The 22,594-nt window shown below is 38.8% G+C and overlaps 1 protein-coding gene across 4 annotated transcripts in view; it reads right to left on the reverse strand.

Annotated features, from left to right (window-relative positions):
* Atp6v1h (ATPase H+ transporting V1 subunit H) overlaps positions 1-22,594 on the reverse strand; it is a 105,260-nt gene that overhangs the window by 52,296 nt on the left and 30,370 nt on the right. For all 4 annotated transcript variants that reach the window (XR_009377494.1, XM_059253804.1, XM_059253802.1 and 1 more), the window contains 3 exons: positions 17,150-17,342; positions 9,362-9,540; positions 6,724-6,849 (listed from right to left, as the gene is read on the reverse strand). Coding sequence is in view for 3 of the 4 variants with exons in the window: in XM_059253804.1 (XP_059109787.1) it covers positions 6,724-6,849; positions 9,362-9,540; positions 17,150-17,342 (498 nt within the window). In the remaining variant the exon portion in view is untranslated. The remainder of the gene's footprint in view (positions 1-6,723; positions 6,850-9,361; positions 9,541-17,149; positions 17,343-22,594) is intronic.

Below are 22,594 nucleotides of genomic sequence, written 5' to 3' on the forward strand. Positions count from 1 at the left end.
AGCTACCCAGCAGAAACTCACTTGAGTAAAGAAGGAATTACAATGGGGGAAAGACATATGCTATCATCCTCTACTTTAACCTCTGATTTCCTGGGTAAATTGGATAAAAGAGAGGATGAGACAGAGGTACTAGCTTGCCATTTCCTATAGCTGAAGATAAAAAGTAAAGGGTACTCATTAGATCTGTGTTCAAGAACTCCCAGGCTAGGAACCAAAAAACATGGGACTCACTTGAAGAACTGAATAGAGAAGGGAAGAAAACAAGTAGATAGCCTTCAGGTATAACCTTTAATACGGAAAAAGGGGAAATCCATGATTCTGTGTGCAGGTAAAGGCCTTAACAATGGCCCAGTGCAGAAAATGATGATAGAGAAGATTTTTGCCTCTGAAGTGCTTTGGCAAAGTCTGTGAAGCAAAAATGGACAGAACCTGAGCCTAGTTAGTGAGACTGTGGGACATGGGAACAAATGATAGCTTTCTTCTGTGTACTGTGAAAGCAGGAAAAATAAGCATTATAACTACTACTGAGACAAAGGTTCACTGACCATAATAAGCATACACTAATGTAAAATAGGAAATTAGCTGGATGAGGTGGCATATACCTGTATCCTAGCATTTGTGAGGCTAAAAGAGGCTCTCAAGTTCAAGGCTAGTCAGAAGTATAAAACAAGGCCCTGTATTAAAAATATAAAACATGCTAGCAGAAGATGTGTACTGAGGTTGAAGAGAGTATATGAGGACACTCTCTCATAAAATCGGGTTATAAAAAATTCAGCACAAAGAGCATGTACGTGTGTGTGTGTGTGTGTGTGTGTGTGTGTGTGTGTGTGTGTGTGTACACACATATCCTACAGAGACAGAAAGAGAGAAGGGGAAGGGAGAAGTAGAAGGAAAGAGAGGGAAATTTTTGGGTACATCTTCATGACCTGAGTTTGACAATAAATTCTTTGTTATGATACCAAAAGTAGAAGGAACCAAAGAAAAGTTAAAAGTGGACTTGATTTTAAAACTTTAAAAGGACACTATCAAGACAGTAAGAAAGCAGCACACACAATTAGACAAATATTTCCAATCCAATATGATACAGATTTACATCCACAGAATACAGACACCCCCAGCTCACAAGGGCGAACTCATGATTTGAACTTTTAATTACAGCCTTAATCAGTCTTGCACTATGGTGTACTTCTGAGAGATGGGACAGACAGGGGTCACAGGTTTCAGATGGTCACAAGGTTAAACAACTCACAGTCAAGAGTGCACTGTGTTACTAAGCTATGATGCCTGGTAGCTTAAGTGTATTAAATGAACTTTCACCATACAATGTGTTTATCAATATGTAACTCCAGTGTAAGTGAAGGAGGACCTATATATAGAACCCTTACAACTAAATACCAAAAAGGCAACCTAAACAAACAAAAACAAAAAACAAAACAAACAAACAAACAAAAAACAGGAACCAAAATCTAAATAGGTGCTTTTCCTTAAAAGATAGACAAAAGATCAGTAAGAATAAGAAAAGATAATTGAGATAATTAACTGTCAGGAAATCAGGAAATACAACAATACAACAACAAAACCCAGTGTGTGTGTGTGGAGGGGGGGTGGCAGTAGAATATTATTACATACCCTAAGACAATTAAAGTCAAAAGGCCCAAATCCAAATAATTATAAGTCTTGGGCTAGTGCACAGTACTACAGAGTTTGCCTAGTATGGATGAAGCCCTGGTTCAATACCCAATCTTGATTAAAAGGCACAGAAATCAGAATCATACAAACTGTACAGCCACTTTGAAAACTAGTCTGGCAGTTCCCACAAAGAGTTAAACATAGTTACCATATGACTCAGGATTCCAATACTAGGCTGGGATTAGGCAGACTGCATAAAAAAGGAGAAAGTGGACTGAACACAGCATTCATGCCACTCTGCTTCTTTGTGTGTTTTGTCTACATGCATGCCTGATGCCTGCAGAGGCCAGAAGAAGGCAGTCAATCCTCCTGAACAGGAGTTACAGATGGTGCTATGTGGGTGCTGGAAATCAAATCTGGGTCCTCTGGAAGAGCAGCAAGTGCTCTTAACCACTGAGTCATCTCCAACTTCCCAGTCCCTCTCCTACTTCTTGACTGCAGATGCAGTATGACTAGCTGCCTCAAGCAAACGATATGAAAATACATGCTCCCACATTAACTTGTACAGTAAGCATTATTGGTGGGATCACTCTTCATAAACAAAGGCAGAAAGAAGTCCATGAACTTCTGAGTTATAACAGCAAGTGGTCTTATATGTACGCTGGAGTACTATCCATCTATATGAAGAAATATAGCATGGATGAACTATGAATACACAGTAAGTGAAAGACACCAGTGTCAAAAGAACAAAAACAACATGAATGAGGGAAAGAGTCTTGTACAAAGGAGGTGGATGAGTTAGAGATGAGAAAAAGAAAAGAAAGGGTGAGGTCTGACAGCAATCACAATGCACTGTATATGTATAAAATTTATCATAAATTAATAAAAGATTTTTTTGTTTGGTTTTTCAAGACGGAGTTCTCTATGTAGCCCTGACTGTCTTGAAACTTCCTTCACAGACCAGGCTGGCCCTAAAATTCACAGAGATTCACCTGCCTCTGCCTCCCAAGTGCTGGGATTAAAGGTGTGCATCACTACCACCCAACTAATAAAACATTTTTAAGACAAATAAATTATTACATTTATATAAAATTTCTGTAATGGACAAATTCATAGAAACATAAAGCAGATGAAAGGTTGCTTAAGGTCAACAAATGAGTTGTGTAAGAAGGTAACAGCTAAGGGGCACTGGGATTTCTTTTTGAAATAATGAAAATGTTCCAAAATTAACAGTACTGGTAGTTACACACAACTGTAAATATACTAAAAATCACTGAAGTGTATGTTTTAAATAGATTAAGTATGTGGTATATAAATATCTCACTACAAAAGGAAGATGCACACATTTAGTCATCTTATCATGACAAGGACAGAGCTACAGAACCCAAAAGGAAAAGCTATTTTTGTTTTTTAATTTTGTGTACATGCATGCAGAGGACAGAAGGCCATCTGGTGTCTTTCTCTGCCTTAGTCCCTTGAGACACAGTCTCTCACTTCTCAAATATTATTAAAGACCATCCTTAATAATCTTATTCCCAGGGGCTCAGAAGAGAGGCTACGAACGGCGAGAATTATTTTCAGGAAAAGTATCTAAGTACACGGAGCTCTTAGTCCATCTACCTTATTCCTCTGGGATAAGATTCTATCTACACAGTACAGTTCTGTACTCAAGCCTAGCTCCTTTCTTGCCTGATTTCTCTCTACCTTTATCTGCTGTCCCCTCTAAGTTCTATCTTAATTCTCTCATCTTAGTTCTGCCCCATCTTGGTCTTTCTCATCTCACTCTTACCCATCTCATTCTTTCCCATCTGGCTCTTCCTCATCTTCCATCTCATTCTTCTAGTTCTCCATCTAGTTCCCCAGTCAAAATCCTCCTTAAGTCTCTGAGGTTTACAGTTATATGCCCATGCAATAGCAGTGCTCTAGCCAAAGCAAGGTCATCAGGCTTGAATTCCTAAAGGGTCATAAATGCAAACGAAACTTTTCCTCAGGCAGTGACAGTCAGGCTTTCTTTTTACAACCCAAAAGGGGAGGGGTAAAGGAGGAGGTCAATAGAGAGCTAATGATCGGTTAGTATATCAAAAAAGGTATAATGTTAGAAGTCTATACTGTTAGTATAAATACCACTAAGGCTGTATTAGAAAGGAGGGTCTCAGCTTAAATTGCACAAGAAATAACGCTATCCGCCACGCCTGACCTAGGAGACAGGTATTGTTTCCATAAGGGTGTTACCTTAGTTAAGGAGATTGTTTGGCCTTGGATGCTTGATAGGTGTTTTAAATAAATACATTGCTAAGAGTTCTTGGAAGTACACATAGTATACAAGAAAATCATTGTAGGAATCAGCTAACATATACTAAAAAGCTAAAATATCACCAAGACTTCTTAAGCCATGGCTTGGCCTTTGAAGAAGTCCTTGACCTTTCCAAGTAGTAGCTTTTGTGATAGTAGCTGAATTCCTTTACATTTTCCTGTAGCTTGCAGCACTCACTGAACATAGAACTTGCCAGTTTTTTGGTTAGGTTAGCTGGTGGTAAGCACTGGGAATCCTCCTATCTCTGTCCACCCTCCCACATCACACCCAGCTTTTTATGTAAGTGCTAGGGATCCTAATGAATGTGGAGCAAGCATCACTCTTACCCATTGAGCCACACCCCCAACCTAGGAAGTACTATTTTCAATTAGATATCATATAAAGAGGGGAAGAATGAATTTTGATTCCTACTTCACAATCACAATTCAACTCCTGATAGACTGGAGATCTAAATATAAGGTTAAACAACAAAGTTTCTATACATAGAATAGAATAAAAAGATAACTGCTTAGTGTACATATCATTTAATATGTTGTTTCAATGGAGAAACTATTACATAGTTAAGATTTATTAATTGCCATAGCAGACTTGGTAATACTATTTAGTAAGGCTCTTCCAAAAAAGAAAGGGAAGGGCAGGCAGGCAGAGAACAAGAACACACACCTGTAATCAATCCCAGCTCAGTCAAGCCAGGAATTCCAGGTCAAGCCTAGGCTACAAAGTGAGTCTTCATTTTAAAACAAAGGGAGGTGGGGTAAGGAAAGGGGTAAGAGAAAAAAAGAAAAGAAAGAAAACCTTAAAAAAAAAAAAGAAAATATGGAAAACAGCCTACTTGTCTGGTATGTTCAATCCCAGTACCACAGAAAAAGATCAAAATTAAAAACACAAGGATATCCTTATGCCCTTCATAGGCAAAATCTTAATCAAGACATAGAAAAGCACTAGCCATACATAGAAATATTAGTAGATTGAGTCTCTTAAAGTTAAAAGCTTGTGTTTATCAAGGACACATATAAAGAGTAAAATGGCATGAAACAAAATGAGAATAGTCTCAAATGAATACATGTAGCTGAAGTTTTTTCCAGTCTTGCCTGGCCCACAGTCAGGACAAATCTCTCTCATCTGTCAGTCTCACAGCCCCAACAAAGTAAACACACAGAGACTTATATTGTTTACAAACTATATGGCCGTGGCAGGCTTCTTGTTGTCTAGTTTTTTTTATCTTAAATTAACTCATTTTTATAAATCTATACCTTGTCACATGGCTCGCAGCTTACCAGTATCTTACCAGTACTCATGGCTCAAGCTGGCAGCATCTCCTGACTCAGCCTTCCTGTTCCCAGAATTCTCTTTTCTCCTTGTCCAGCCTATACTTCCTGCCTGGCTACTGGCCAATCAGTATTTTATTTATTAACTAATCAGAGCAACACATTTAACATACAGAACATCCCATAGCACTTTAGATATGACAGGATGAAAGGGTAGATTATTGAATCTACTTTTAAAGAGTAACTTGTTTAAAATGTTTTACATTGTTATGGATTTTAGTTTATTGATACAAATTTAAACTTAATTTTGTTATACTGTATATATATTTTTATTTTTGTTTAAGGTATTATGTTTATGTAACTCATTTAGATTGTAATGATAATTAAGAAATATAGATTAATAATTAGTCTTTTATGATAGTCAAACTTATAACATGTTAGTTAAGTTTTTTAGGTATACATAGATACATTTTAGATAGACAGGTAATCTTTAAACATTTTAAAGACCTACAAAATATGGCATTTAAAATATTTTTAAAAATTTACACTTTCTGGACAGTGAGAAATGTCTGTTCCTGACAGTACCAGATTTACTTCAGAGAGGAGGACGGGCATCAAAGACACGCTACACCGAGTTTATCTTCTTTTTGGCAAAAATAGCCATTTGGACAAGAAACTGTTCTTGTCTGGACTGCTTAAAAAAATGTATCGACTGGACACGTAGGACCCTTAAGAAGGTGACCAGTGAACTTTGTTTGACAAAATGGTCCTTCAGGTTCCTGCTTCACGGAGGAAACTGCCAGACATTCTACAGGACACAGAAAAAAGTGACTGAGAGACTCTAGACCTATGGGCTAAAGACAGATGCCCCAACTTTACAAAAAAAACTTTGGATGACTGTCCAGGCTGCCAGCTGTCTCTGTCTACTCTCACAAGACTCCCGAAAGTTGCTTGCATCCTTCTCCCGTTTCTCAGGTAATATTATATCTTGGATGTAGTTAAAAACTAAATAGTTATAATTTCCTTAGTTATAATAAAAGATAAATTAGATATAAAACCTTAGACTCACAAATTTAATTTTGCCAAATACAAATAGACTAGATAATGTAACTGTAATTCTTGCTTAATAATTGTTTTGTTATATGTAATTTTACTATGTAAAAGTTAAAACCTTACTTTTTGAAAACTGGACTAGCAGGTGAGAGAGATTTGCCCTGACCGTGGGCCAGACAGAACTGGAAAAAACTTCAGCTACAAATACGTAACAAAAAAATCATGTTCAAAATATCAAATTCCCATAAAATAAAAGAAAAAAACTCATCAAGTTGAGCATGCACTTCTCCAAGAGAAAATGACATCTAATTGATCAAAAGCATAAAAGGCATTCAACACATAATTCAGCAAGAAAGCATAAACTAAAACCAAAGAAAACCTCATTCTTAGGGACTAACAACGCCAAATGTTAACGAGGATCTGAATAATTAAAAAGCACAACATGTGATCCAAACTTACTTCAAGAGTTCATAGTTCTTCTCATTTAACCTCACAGCATTCTCTCTCCAAAATTTCTCAGACTTGTGTACAGGACTCCACTCCAGCCTTCCAGATTTAAGCTCTGAACTGTATTCATCAAATGAGCTATAAAATTTTAAGAATAAATTCCAGTTATAAGAATCTGAGTTACTCTAAAATTAAGCAAATTAACATATCACTGAATTTCATAGACTGAAGCGAGTCTTGATGACACACACTTCTAATCCCAGTACTCGGGAAGCAGAGGCAGACAGATCTCTGTTAGTTCAAGGCCAACTTGATCTACATATCTGGTTCTAGGCCAACCAAGACTACATAATGAGACTCTGTCTCAAAAAATAATGAAAATAACAACTATAATGAATGGTTGCCCTCTCTATATAAACCACTACTGTACGTTTAAACAGTTTTATCTCCAACAAATCGTAGGAACTAAGGTCCAACAATGCCAAAATTGATTGCTGTGAAATATTAAAATCATTGTTTGTTTCCAAAATCTTTACTTGTATTAGTGGGGAAAAATAATAATTTCTACCATGATGTCAAAGCAGTGTAATTTGCCAGGTCAGTAGATATATTATTGTGAACATATGTACAAAGCAGAGACTCTTAAAATAGCATACCCTACTATATCACAAAAACAAAAATCATGTGTATCTGTATAAATTTTAAGTATTATGACTACCAATAATATAGAAATGATTTGTTGAAACGATCTCTTTCAAAATTAAGAGCAAACAATCTGTATATATTAATAAACTCAATACATTATAATTCAAAAATCAATAACTATATGTACAGTAACTCAGTTGTTTTAAATGTGGCTTAGTTACTGTGAGTTGATCTGTTAACTTGATAAGATCTAGAATAAACTGAGACATGCCTCTGGCCACAACTGTAGGGCTTTGAGATGACAGTGGAATGTTCCAGAGGTGACTCTTACTGGAAGTGGGTTACTAAGGATGGACCTCAAGGCTTTTCAGACAGACTCAATTTCCTGTTCACTCTCTGCTTTCTGAGTGCAGATGCAATGTGATCAGCCAGACTCCTGCTGCTGCCACTACACCTTCTCTATCTGTTACCACATCCTTCTCATTATAGACTATATCCCTCGACAGCTGTAAACTAACAAATACTTTCTCCCTTAAAGTAGTTGCTTTTGTCAGGGTATTTTATTATTTTATCACAGTGACAAGAAAGCAATGAAGACAAGGCACAAAGACTTGCCCATTTTAAACAGTACTGTTCCCTAGGTTGGGATCCTGGACTGGGTAAGAAGGTGACCTGAGCACGAGCAGTCATCCCTCCCTATTTCCTGACTGCAGATGCAATATGACAGCTGTCACAGCTCCTGCCACCATGGCATCCTCCACCCCACCCCAGAATAGAGGGCACATACTCTGGAAACTGAATCAACATAAACTTTTCTCCCTAAGTTTCCTGTCAGGGGATTTGATCACAGGAACTGAAGCACCAGCCTGACTCCATCTTAAGCATGGAAGCCATTTTTTTTTTTTAAATAAGGACAGAATAAGTCCATTTCTGTTTGCTGCAAAATTCAAGTTGACCATGCTTTACCTCCTCTTTCTAGATTTGACATGCTCCCCACCCTAAGAAGTTTGATGCACATCTTGAATATACCCTGATAACATATTCTGTCAAATAATTTTGAAATGTTCAGACAAGCTCCTATGTAACCAAAATTCCTCTGGAAATCCCCCAGTCCTTGGAAACTCCCTGACCTTGCAGGTTTGCTTGTTCTGTTTGTTATTGTGGGTTTTTTTGTTTTGTTTTGTTTTGTTTGCTATATAAGCCACACTTCTTCCTATGTTCAGAGCTATTTTTAAAACCCCGCTTTAGGGAGATAGCCCTGTCTGAAAGAAAATAAAACCGGCTTCATATGACCAAAGAATGTAGGTAATGGTCTTTATTCTCATTTGCTGGGATTAATATTTTATACATGCTTGGACTTACTTTCAAGTACAGTTTTAAAAGATATAACCATTAATGCTGACTGACAATTCAGCATTATCAGCATATAGAGGGTAGGTTGACCAGAATGCCTGTTTGAATAGTTATTTAATATAAACAAGTGAGTGTAAGTAAACTAGCGTTTTTCATATTCATCCTAAACCTAATAATAAAAACAGATATAAGTCAGCTATATTCACCACCCAACTAGTGTTATATAAAGAAAATCATGGGAATCTCTCCAAATAAGGACAGTCAAATGCTCTAACCTATGGTTAACAATGTAGGATGCTTCAGCAGAAAACATAGTATATTGTAGGGAAATAAGATTTTGATACTTTGCAATCAATTCAAATCTACTTTAAAAGTTATATAACCCACTGTGTGCATCTATAAATCCAGCCACTCATAAAACTAAGGCAGGATCCCTTCTGTCCAAGGTCAAACAAATCTTAACAGATTTAGTATGTAGCAATTTTTAAAAGAATATTAATGACAGGTGTGGTGGTATATGCCTTTAATCCCAGCAGAGGTGGGAAGATCTCTGTTGAGGCCAGTCTGATATACACAGTGAGTTCCAGGGCAGCCAGGGCTACATAATGAGACCCTATCTCAAATAATAATGATAATGATGATGATAACACACCTAAGGTCCTGGACACTCTCACCAAGTTTTTCCAAAAGAAATTTGATGTCTTCACTGATATCTTCATCATCATACTTCTGCTGCTCCAAGTTCTCCAACTGTTTAAGGACTTTGCATTGAATCATAGCCAGAGCATATTCTTGGCGAGTTTCTCTTTCAGTTGATTTTTCTAAGAAATTCTGGGTTGGACAGACATGGAGAAAGTATATGATATTTGCAGACATCTATCTTCCTTCTAGTTTCCCATTTAATCAATACTTTTAAGAGGTGACTCTATCTAGAATCCTTCGTTCCTGAGTTTTAAACAGAAGTCTATTTCTGAGTATGAAATACCTCTAGTTTAAATCTGAAATGTCCTCCAAAGGTCAATATTATAAAAAGTTTAGCTGCTAGCCTACAGCATTTTTGTGAAGTAGTAGAACTTTTAAGAGATGCAATCTCCTTGAAGAAGTCAGATCAGTCACTGTCTGTACTACCTCAGAATTCCCATGTCCTCTTCCAGGTCTACCTTGGTGAGTCTCCTTTACCTCCCCATACATGCCTTTTCTTCACCCAGTTGGATCTACCCAAGTCTAACAACCTGTGTACCAGGCTAGTCTAATGTCTCCAGCCTGTACCACAACCAAACAGTAGGCTTCCACCAGGATGCACCCTACCTGCACCCACTCATAGATCCCTTCTGCACTGCCTCCAACCAAAACACTCAGTAGTCAGATTTCTCGTGTCTTCCTCCCTTGCCTTCACAGCAAAGGAGCTCTAGGCTTCAGCCAGGATCCTCCCTACCTATCCCTCAAGCAACAGGACTTTCCCATACTATATCCAACATTTTTATCCAGCAAGATCTACCTTTCTACATTCTAAGCTTAAGAACACGAAGCACATCCTGTATACCAGCCCTGTATCCTCTATCACCTGACTTCATTCCACCTAATCCATTTCTAACCTACAGACCCAACCCACCAGAATATTCTCTCTTCTGCCCCAACTTGCTCTGTACATAAAAGATTCAGAACTAAGAAAAGAGGTCCACATGCACAGAGTCAATTCGAAAACTATCAACAATATGAAAGAGTAATAAGCAAACATCTTCTCTCCAAAACCTACCAGTCCTGTAGAAATGCTTGCCAATGATAATTATCTAGATGAACTCCAAGATGCAGAATTAAAAGAACAATCTTAAATATCCTCAAAGAATTCAGAGTTTAGAGAAGACACAAAGGAACAGTTAAATGAAATCAAGGAAAAAGAACTTAAGGAGACTAAATGCCTGAGCGATGCACAAGAAAACATAAACGTAAGTCTAACAAAAATAACAGAGACTAACCGAAGACTTGAGAATGGAATTCAATCAGGAGATAGAAACACTCAAGATGGCTCAAGCTGAAATGAAGATGAAACTGAAAAACCCAACAGTTCAACTAGAAAACTCAAAGGAAAGTCTTATAAGAAGAATGAATCAAGAGAAAATAGAATATCAGGACTAGAAGATAAAGTAGAGGATCTAGAACAAATAGGCAAGAAATATTTTTTAAAAATTGTCTAAAAACACAGAAAAGGACAGACAGGAAATACGCAACACCATGAAAGAAGCAAACCTTTGAATTATAGACATAGATGAAGGAGAAAAATCTCAAGTCAGTGGCATAAATCTTCAACAAGATCATAGAAGAAAACTTTCCAAAACTAAGGAAAAACTCACCCATACAAATGCAAGAAGCACAGAGAATACCAAATAGACAAAGCCAGAAAAGAAAATCCCCAGAGTATATCACAGTTAAAACACTAAATATACTTAACAAAGAATGTTAAGTATATTTTTCTCTTGTAGCATTGGAAGCTACAAGAGAAAAAAAACACAAGTCATATATAAAGGAAAACCCATCAGAATTAACAGCTGATTTTTTAATGGAAACTTTGAAATCCAGAAGATCCTGGAACAATGCATTCCAAGTCCGAAAAGACTATGATGGCTAACCTAGACTAATACAGCCAGAAAAACATATCTACTATGATTGAAGAAAACTTCCCACAACATAAACAGCCTTTAAAAAATTGTATCTAACAAATCAAACCTAAAGAAAATACAGGAAGCATTATTTCAGGCTGTAGAGAGGAATGAGTACAGCAGAGACACTGTAGGAAAAAATACATTAAAAAACATTAAAACACAAAATACCAATGAGAATAGAAACAACACCACCAAAAAATCCACAACACAATGACCACAATTAATACACACATTTCATTAATAACTTGAAATATCAATGGACTCAATTCTTTAATCAAAAGTGCAAATCCAAAGGGGGGGGGACAACAAACAGAAAAACTCTAGACAACAAAGCTGATAGTCAGCATCTGCTTTAGTCACAGCCTTCAAACATGCCAATTAACTTTAGGAACTGAAAATTGAAAATGTAATTATAAGTCCAGCACTTACATGAGTGAAATTGACATTTTCAAAAATAAAATTCATTCAGTTAAACAGAGGAAAGAAATGATGACTGGCAATGGGTACACATGTTCAGTTCATAACAGTTATGCAAGCTTCCTTAGGCATTCAGCACAAAAGCTTCCTTCTGAGTTTAAAGACATGACTAGATCATGATCAGACTCCCTCTTCAGTTAAATGCTTTTTAAGGTAATTTGAGGATGATTTTTACATTTCCCCAACTATTTGATGATATAAATCTGATGGCTTTACCATATCCTTATGTATGGACCCACCAGAGAACTGTAGGCAGAATTTCTGAAAATGAGCCAGATCTGAGAACATGTATGTCTAAAGACATTGCTTTGAGGTTTGGCCCTCAGTTTATTCACAGAAATTATTACTGGATGTCTCAGCTGGTCTTCAAAATATGCCAGAATCCTGAAGAAGTAGGCTCTAATGTCAGTGAAGGAATCAAAGTGTTAGTAAGGGCAAGCAGGCAAAGAACAAAAGCTTCCTTCTTCTATGTCCTATATATAGGCTAGTACCAGAAGGTGTGGCCCAGATGATTAAAGGTTGATCTTCCCATTTCTAATGATTTAATCAAGAAAATTCCCCACAAGTATACCCAGCAAGAGGTTTTAGTTAATTCCAAATGCAATCAAGTTGACAACTAAGAATAGCCATCACATCAGGCTAGCCACAAATTTACTACAGAGTCAAAAATGACCTTAAACATCTGCTGCTCCTGCCTTTGCTTCTGACATCCTGGGATTACACATCTGAGCCAAAATGACCAGGTTAAATAATAAAGACCCTAACCCTTCAGGCTTACACCCCCGAGCCCCAGGAGAATAAGGAACTAAAAAGAAAACTAGTTCCAAGGGCAACCTGACTCAGCCATTACTCAATCACCCCTGCAACAATGTAACAATGTAAAAAGATTTCTGTTAAGAGATGTGCTCAACTGTGACTGAGATAGTTGCAAGTGTTCCAGGAAGGACCACTGTGACCTTTGTGTAAACTCCACTCCCGCCCTGATACCCCCCCTCGAGGTTTGGGAAGAATGTGAATGCAGAGGTGACTGTACCCACTCTGTGATCACCCTGTGATCAGGCCATGAAATTGTATGGGAATTGTAATCTTATGGCTTTTGTGGGTTTTTCCTTTAAAAGTACCCATGTGATTGCAATAGGCGTGACTCTTGCTCTTTGGAGCAGAGGAGCCCGACTGTACAGCCACATTAATAAACACCTCTTGCTGTTGCATCAACTGGACTGGAGTCTGGGTTCTTGGGGTGCCCCCTCGAGAAGATAGTACCCTGGGCCTGGGGTCTATCAATAACATGTTTACTTCTTAGATATTAGTAAAATAGTAGTGCTGCTTCCTACAAATCACATCTGTTCTTACTCAATGTTGATTTAGTAAGAGCACAGCATTAAGAGAAGAGAGTTTTCTGGAAAAGGCAAATTTCTGTGATTTGATGAGGAAAATGCCAGGAAAAAATACAACTAGGTATTTACAACTGGTAGGGCACTTCATCTGTTATCTCATTGAACCACCAACCAATCATGAAGTAAGTTAAGTATTACTAACTACCCTCTACTGAGGAAAGAAGCTTCTCAAGTTCTACAGCTAGGGTGGCTCTCAACATGAGTCATTGAGTGCTAGAATGCACATCTACGTCTACTCCTTTTGGAACTCTCTTCAGCACCAAACCAAGAAGAAAATTAGAAAAGTGCTATGTTGCCCTACTTCTCAATCTTCAATGCCAATTGATACTTGACCCAGAGAGGTCTCAAAAGAATCTGTCTCATTTTAGAGTTCTGTGACACTCTGAGATTTGTGTACTATATAAACATGGTGACTTCCTCAAGTTACCCCATCACCCAAAAGATTTAAGTGGAATGCAAAGGCCCTGAGAAAAGGTTATATTTTTCTCAATCATCTTTGCACATCCTTGGTAACACACTGCTTTCCAGTATCTGGCCTGCAATAAATAGTATACACATGGACTGACCATCAACAAAATGATACATGAGACAAAGGGGGGGAAATAAAAACAAAGCTGAAAGGAGGTATACAACATGGACAAGCACTTCTTTCTTACATGATATTACAATGTCAAGTGATACTGTCTTCTAACAGTCACTAAGTACACAATAATGATCCAAAATGGAAAAAAGGAGGACCTAATCAAGAACAAAAAATTGAAGAAGGTCTGAGGATGGTCAGGTGAAACCGATACCAAACAATGCTTAAAGCAGCTCAGGTCAGACTTTAAATCTTGGCCCAGTACTACAAAAGATCAGTATCTTGAGTCCCACCACCCCTGCCAAATCAACCCTCAAAATGTTATGCAAATAGAGCCAGTGAGATTGCACAGTGGGTGCCTATCATCAAACCTGACAACCTGAGCCTGATCCCAGAACCCATATAGTAGGAGAGAGGCCAAGGAAATGAAAAGCACGGACGTCACCCCCAGAATCCAGGAACTTCCTTCTCTGTCCACAAAGCTGCACTCAGAGCCAACCTGAGTACACTCTGCTGTCATCAATACTAATTACATCCTAAGTGCTGATAAAATAGACTCCGTCAGCTATGGAATCCTCTACTTTCCAATGTCCACTGTGATGTATCCAGAGTCAATGCCGTCAATCTTACCCAGGTATGAACCCTATGGGCTACAATAACAATCAGCCTGCCAAGGCAAGCTCACAGGTATAAAAGCGGCATAAATGTCATCACAGTAACTAATAGCTTTCTGGTTGGATTTAAGGACCCACCCCACAAGATGAAACCCATACTTGGCACTAAGCCAAGAACCTCTGGCTAGACAGAACATAGGTCTTAGGGACCACATACTACTATTATTCTGCTAAATGGACATAGTATCAAACAACTCGTAATGACCTACCATTATAGCATAGATTATAACATCTCTTAACCCTCTGCTTACACAGACTCAACTAGAAGAGGTACAGAGAATAAGACTTCAGAATGCTCAAGCCTAAATAGAACATATATACTATACTCCCTCTTCCAAAGGGAATGGAAGATAGCGTTGAGGAAGAGAGAGTAAATCCCACTAGCTGAGGAGCTATTTACAACTGTGAGCTGCTGAGGAGAGAAAGGATCTGTTTTCTCAGCAGCCCCTGATAAGTTGACCATGCTCCAGTGGAAAGCTACACATCTAAGAATAATTTGGTCAACACAAATTGACTTTGATGGGAAAAGAAAATCCAAAAAAGGATACAAAACTGTTTGGGAAGGGAAGAGTAGGTAGACTTGGAAGAGTTGAAAGAAGGTAAACATGATCAAAACACTTGTATGTATGAAATTCTCAAAGAACTAATAAAAGAAAATAAACAAAAAAAGATGTTTCACTTTATTATTAACAGAAGGAAAATTTAACACAATGGTTTCACTCTTCACAGAAGATTCTATAAAAACCAAGAGGGATGATGTTAAGTATTAGTAAGACAAAAGAACAACAAACTCAATACACAGCAGATGGAAATGTAAGCTGCCACATTTTTGAAAGATATTTGGTATTAACTGCTGTGGGATGTATGGCAAATGTGTTGCTGATTAATCAATAAAACACTGATTGGCCGTTGGCTAGGCAGGAAGTGTAGGCGGGACAAGGAGGAGAATAAAGCTGGGAAGTGGAAGGCTGAGTCAGAGAGACACTGCCAGCCGCCATGATGAGAAACAGCTTGTGAAGATGCCGGTAAGCCACGAGTCACGTGGCAAGGTATAGATTTATAGAAGTGGATTAATTTAAGCTGTAAGAACAGTTAGCAAGAAGCCTGCCACGGCCATACAGTTTGAAAGCAACATAAGTCTCTGTGTTTACTTGGTCGGGTCTGAGTGGCTGTGGGACTGGCGGGTGAGAGAGATTTGCCCTGACTGTGGGCCAGGCAAGAAAACTCTAGCTACAATTAACTATAAAAAAATGTTTTTAAAAGAAAGTGTATTCCTTTGGTTCAGCAATTAGATACCCAGAACCATATATAAAATTATTCAGGGAAGTATAAAATAAACTTCAAATACCTCATGCCCCCACCGACAGGGCAACAGTTAATACTTACAGTAACAAAGTCGAATGCAACACAACTAAAGGAATATTGAAGATCTATACAGAAAGAAATTAAAGCATACATATTACATATTATAGAAGCTGCAGAGAGGGCTCACCAAGGACACTTCCTGCTCTTCTAGAGGACCCAGGTTCAGTTCCAAGAAATGACACTAGACAGCTGACAGCCTGTAACTCTAGCCCTACGGGATCCAATGCCTGCTCCTGGCCTCTCGGGGCACCCAGACATGTACAACCCCTCTCACATATGTACATAATTATAATTTTTTTATTTTTAAAAGAATAAAGTTGTAGAGCCCTATAATATGATGCTATCTTTATTTGTAAATATAAATCAAAATCATACACCTATTTATATATTTATATCTACATGATTAGAAATGTCTAACAGATATTAGTGACTATTATTTAACAAATCTAGTAATACCACTTACATTTGCAAAACACAACTGTACTTCTTTTTGTCTTTGACTTCTTGCTGTTTATTTTAAGTAAACACAAAAACAAATGGTTCAAAGCAGATTCTGAAGCAAACCACCTGTATTTGTAAATCAGATGCTTACTGGGAATGCCACCTCTGTCTTCAGCATTCCCATTTGCAAAGCAAAGACCAATCCAAATACCAAGATCCTCATATATTAACAACAACAATAGTCATTATAATAAGGCTCTGGTGACCACCAGTTAACAAATGGAATTCCTGAGAAGGATATCTGCCAGAGTAATAAGCAGCACATGAAACATGTTCAGTAATATCACTTGGGTAGACATCTTCCAGAAACACATCTGAATCCTAAGGCAACCAAAAAAATGACCAAGCAGACAACTGATTCACGAAAGACAATGGCTTTAAGGAAACACTTAACAATACTTTATGTGATGTAACAAAGCTACTTTCTTGTCCTCATGCTTCCTCATCTTCAAGATCATTTTTATAACTGACAAAATTCTAATATCCTGACAACATAATTGTAATGTTTATGTATTGGAAGTCTTTAAAGTTGACTCAGAAGCATGCTGTTACTCAGGAGACCTATGATTTGAAACATAACTCCAGACTAAAATACAGGTCCTGAGAGAAGAACTCCTTTAATACTCCTGCAGTAGTCACCTTAACAAAAACCAAAGTGCATTTCTTCTACAAGTCACACATTCCATTCAGTTACAAGGCTTATGTCTCACCTTTCAAAGATGTATCAGAGCAAAAAATGCTACACAAATACACACAACAATAACAACAATCTTCCTGAGTACTTACACGGAATGCTGCAAGAATGATTCTTGTTACTTTCTCTTTGACAGACTCTTGAAGGATGTCTGACAGAACAGGAATGATATTATAGCGACGAAGATGTTCACACATTTGAGGACTGAATGCCAGGAGCCATATGGAAAAAATCATTTGATACTGGAGTTGAAAGCCACACTTGTTACTCAAAACGCCCATTATACTGAAAAAGAGCAGAGGGGGGAACAAAACATTTCATACAATAGCACACCAAAAACAAAACGTGCTCACACGGAAAGAGCAAGTCACTGAACTGTCCTCAGCTTCCTTCCTGGCAGCTATAGCACTCCCACAGTACTCGGCTAACTCACAGTTCGACGACAACTCCCTAGGACCATCATCCTCTCTTGGGAAGCAGAACTGCTGCAGGAAACAATGAGAATGAAGAGAGAATTCTACAAGGAATGTAGCAGACAAAGTCGACAGGGAGTGGTGACAAAATGAATGTACATCTTTCAAGTAACTCTTATATCAAGGTTTTGAGTTTAGACAACCAAAGGAAGAATTTTAAATAGGTTAAGAAACCCAGAAAAAATGAGGCAATGACTTTTGGAAAGAAATACAGCCTGTCACAGAATTTGGGGATCAGAAAAATGTCAGAAGCTTCTAGAAAACTAAGAAACTACTTTCATTTGAAGTGAAAGGGCTTTTCTCATTGTCCTGAAGGAGAGAATATATAAAAGAAAAAAAATCTAAGGATATACCCCTGAGGAATATCTAGATTCAACAAAGAGGAGAAATTACCAAATAAGACAAAATGACAAGTAGAACTAAGGAGGCACAAAATCCACAGAATGTCCAACAAAGTGTCCCCCAAAATAAGCTATAGCTCAATTCATCAATTTAAAAAAGTGCATCATACTAACGCAAAATGTAAAGATGGAAAAACTGTAAGGAGGGGAAGACATCTGTAATTTGAATTTTCTGTTAATCTAAAGTTATTCTAATAAAACTCTCAAGTTTTTAAAAATCTAACAACTATTAACTCAGGAGGAGATATATATCTGCATCAATTCTATATTTTTGTGATTTGTATATATTTCTGAGTTTATTGGACTATTCCTAATTTTCTCATACATTGTTTCTTCTGCCTGGAGGAGTTCTTTTCAGATTAGGCTGTTATATAAACTTGCTTTTATTAAATACTATCAGCATCTCAACTGCTCCAAAATTATGTATTTTTATAGAATCAACACCTTAATGCTTGATTTCTTTGTTCTCTCTTAGTAACTAAGTCAAGCCTTCTATACTTTGCTTTGCTGATGCCCTAGATACCATCTGGGTTAGATGCTAGGTCCCAGTATAGAAAGCTAGAGGTTGACTATAAGGGCAGACAAAAGGTACTTGCTGTGAGCATCACCCAGGCAAATACTTCCTCACAGGGTAGTACATCTTTCCATGGCAGTAGCCTGTTACAGTTGTTCCAGGTCTAACAGAAAAAGCCTCACTTCACAGCCTCAGAAACCATCACCATCCATCGGTGCACCTAGCGAAGAAGCCTTGGTCCCTGAATAAGGTTCTTTCTCAGAAATCACAGACATCAACATCAGAGGACAGCCTCCTTCTCAAAGGTCTAAATTTCATCTTTACTCAGTCCTCCAAGAATGTGAATTTCTGTGACCCTAACTCCAGCCCTAGAGATTATGGTGATATTTTATTTATGGTGAAATGTGATTTTATTTGTATGTTAATAAATAAAAGTGCCTGGGGGGGTCAGTGCTAATAACAAGCCATTTAGCAGAAGTCTGGCAGTGGTAGCACACGCCCTTAATCCCGATCACATGACAGGCAGATCTCTGTGTGTTCAAGGACATAGCCAGCTTGGAGACACACGCCTTTAATCTCAATACCAACCATAGAGACCTGGAGGTCTGTATAGACAGGCAGTGATGAGGAGGTCATGTGGTTGGGTTTACAACCAATGAGAAGGGAGAACAGAAAGTCAATAAAAAGACAGACACACAGGAAGTAGGTCTCTTTCTCGGGAGAGGGATGGCAGGGGCAGCAAGTGGTAAGAAGACGGTCTTGGTCTCAGCTCTTAGCTACTGCTCTCGGACCTCGGAGGCTTTTAACTCTGCATTTGGCTCTGTGTTTCTTATTTAATAAAACTGTTCAGAATTACATCTACAAGAGATGGTATCATGCTTTGCTTTAGTTTCAGAAGGAAAACAGTTAGCAAATATATATCTGGTTAATTCTTCATATCCAATTAGCCTCAAAAAATTTTTTAATTGTCACTGTTAGTATTCTGAACCACCTCTTGGGGCTGCCCAGGGTCCTGACATCATTTTACCCTCCTGTAAGAAAAAAAACCTCCCCTTCCTTCTTCTGCTTTCCATCTCTCTGTTCACGAGGCTGAACACCTCTCCCTTTCTCTTTCTCTCTCCCTTCAAAAATAATAACTTTCCATGTGGCTGCTGTGTAACTTTCCATAGCGCCACGCTGCCTTCCGCCAAGCCCACATGGCATGTCTCACCCTCTGTGGAACACCTTGGTCCAAACCCACCAAGGCCTCTCAAGCACCAGTTCACAACTTTAGCATTGGTGCCCTGACACAGATAGGCCCTCCTGGAAGCCCCTCGCATGCCAGGATCCTGAACCCAGACTACCTACAACAGGCTCCAGCTCATCCGATTGCTCACCACACCATTCACCAGCGGCAATCAGGTAAGTTTCATTTGGGTTGTTCCACCCCCTCCACAGCTCCTTTAGGCCCTTCTGGCTTTTGCGACACAATTCCTGACCTTTTCCTATGGATGAGACCCCTCTCGGAGCTGGGTTCTCACCTCCTAGTTCTAGGTGCTGAGATTCCCCTGGTTTAGCCAGGCTAAGCCTGACCCCCATTGAGTGTGGTGACAGCCCTCTCTGATGGCTTAGTCCTCCTCCTGTCCTCCCTCTAGCCCTGGGGACGCCCACAGCTACCGGCTGTAGTGGCTCCTTTTCCCCTCTCATCTATGGGAACAGTGCTGTATTTCTACATTTATGGCTAAGGTGAGAGATCAGGGCCTGCCCCTCCCAAAACCTCACTCTGAAGTGGTCTTCACTCTTGCTTTCTTCCTTCCTCAAACCTCTTCCACTAACTCTGCTGCACGTGGCATGTTTGATTGGTGGCATACCTTGACAGGGACCACCAAAAGGTACCCACTTACTTGCCTCCACCTGCAGCAGATCTGCTCCCTCCCGCCTGTAACAAGTCTGCTTTCTCATTCAGGGTGGCTTTGCCTTCCATTCAGAGATCACCACTCTGTCTCTGGCGAAGCTACCTGCCTCTGACCATCACCCTGGATGTGAGACTGGCCTCAGTATTTCTTGGGCTAGAAAATCAGGGAACCGAGAAAAAATTCTCCACTTTCTTTCTTTTCCCTTCCTTACTCAGCTCCTGTTTAATATCTATCTCTCTCTCTCTCTCTCTCTCTCTCTCTCTCTCTCTCTCTCTCTCTCTTTCTCTCTCTCTCTCTCTCTCTCTCTATATATATATATATATATATATATATATATATACACACACACATATAGATATAGATATAATTCCATTTGACTTGGAATTTACTTATTAAAAAAAAAAAAACATGTTTTGAGCAGCAACCACATGGCTCTCCTCCATCTTGACTGGTGACCTCATCATGATGCACGTGGCTGGCAACCATCTTTTACTAAGGGTTACTAAAATTAAAAATATATTTAGTCTTGATGACCTCTCTGTTCATTTTATCTCCTTCTAGAGCAAGGAAGCAACAAGCCTCAAATATTTGAATTGACATGGACTTTTTTGTATGATGACAGAGATGTGAAGCTATATTTGATTCAACACTGGTTTATACTACACTCTGTATGATAATGTAAATTTAAACTTATAAAGATCTATTCAGATTAACAAAAGCTAACTTAGAGATTTACACCTATTTCTTCTAGAAAATTTAGATAAATGATGTCATATGTTTGATAAATGGGGTAACTAATAAACAAGATATATATTCTATGATGGAGTTTCTGATGCCCTGAGAGGGTCCTTTTCTTCAAAGGGTCATTTTCTCAGAGTTGGGCCACACCCCGACTCACAAGCCCCTTTTCTCTTGTTCCCATTTGGCCCTGAGATCTTTACCCTGTCACTCTTCTTTGCCTTCTTAGGAGACAGTTAAGTCCTAGTCTTATGAAAGCTGCTAAGATTGGTTTTAAATATGCGGCACTGGTTACCGTTCAAAGAAAGGTCATGAGGCACAACAAAACCCATTATCAGAGCTTTATTGGGGGGAGGGGGACAGAAGAGAGTGACCAGGCCTGGGAAGAGGCATGTGCAAGGAGGGGCGGGGGAAGCAGACAAGAAGGGGGAGGAGTCTGTGTCCGGCTTTTAAGGATTCCCCTGCACATGCGCAGGTGGGCTTACACAGCTATGCTACTCATGCACTGATTGCATGACTGCACTGCTCGCATATTATATTAATATTAATTAATATTAATATTCCATTAATTATAACTAATTTACCATTATAATAAAAGTTACAGTCATGAAATTCCTTAGGAAGATATAATGAAATCATGATGCTTTCTAATTACACTGCCCCAAATACTGCAGCATCTCTTTTAGGAAGGTGAAAGCTGGAATGAGATCTGTCTTTGGGTTTCTGCACAGAAAAGAGTATCAGACCCATGAAACTGCTAGTCTTAGACACAGGTAGCTCACAGTACCTATCTAGTTTGCACAAACCATACAGTTTATGGCAGGCAGCTACAGCTATGGTTTGAAAGTCTGTGCCCTCCAAAATTCGTAAGTTAAAATCATAAACCCCAAATTGACAGTGTGGTGACACAGAGCTTTGGGCAAATTAGGTCACACAGGGAGAGCCTTCATAAGTATCAAATAAAAGAGCCTAAGAGAGACCCTCTGCCCTTCCGTTATCCGAGGTTACAGCTCACCATACATCTAATCTCCCAGTGCCTTGGTCTTGGGACTTCCCAGGCCCCAGAACTGTGAGAAACAAATTCCCATTGTTTATAAGCCACTCAACCCTCAGCACTTCGGTTTAGGTAACGGACTTTCTTGTCAGATGTCTGGGATGTTTCCTGTGCTATGGTCATTTGTATGAACTCTCCTCAGTAGGTCTCCTGCATTTGAATGCTTGGTTCTCAGTGACTATTTGTGAAGCATTATGAGGGGTGACCCTGTTGGAGGAGGTCTATCATTTGGGGCAGGTTTTAAGGTTTTAAAAGTCTCTTGACATCCCCAGTACATTCTCTTTGCTTCCTGCTTGAAGTTCCAGACGTGTGTTCTCAACTATTGCTACAGCACCATGCCTGCTGCCATGCTCCCTACCTTGATGGTGATGGACTCATCCCTCTGGAATTGTAAGCCCCAACCAAATAAACCCTTCCTTGGTCATGGTGTTTTATCATAGCAATAAAGTAACTAAGAAGTCA

The sequence above is a fragment of the Peromyscus eremicus genome, chromosome 2, assembly GCF_949786415.1.
Source record: "Peromyscus eremicus chromosome 2, PerEre_H2_v1, whole genome shotgun sequence".
NCBI lineage: Eukaryota > Metazoa > Chordata > Mammalia > Rodentia > Cricetidae > Peromyscus > Peromyscus eremicus.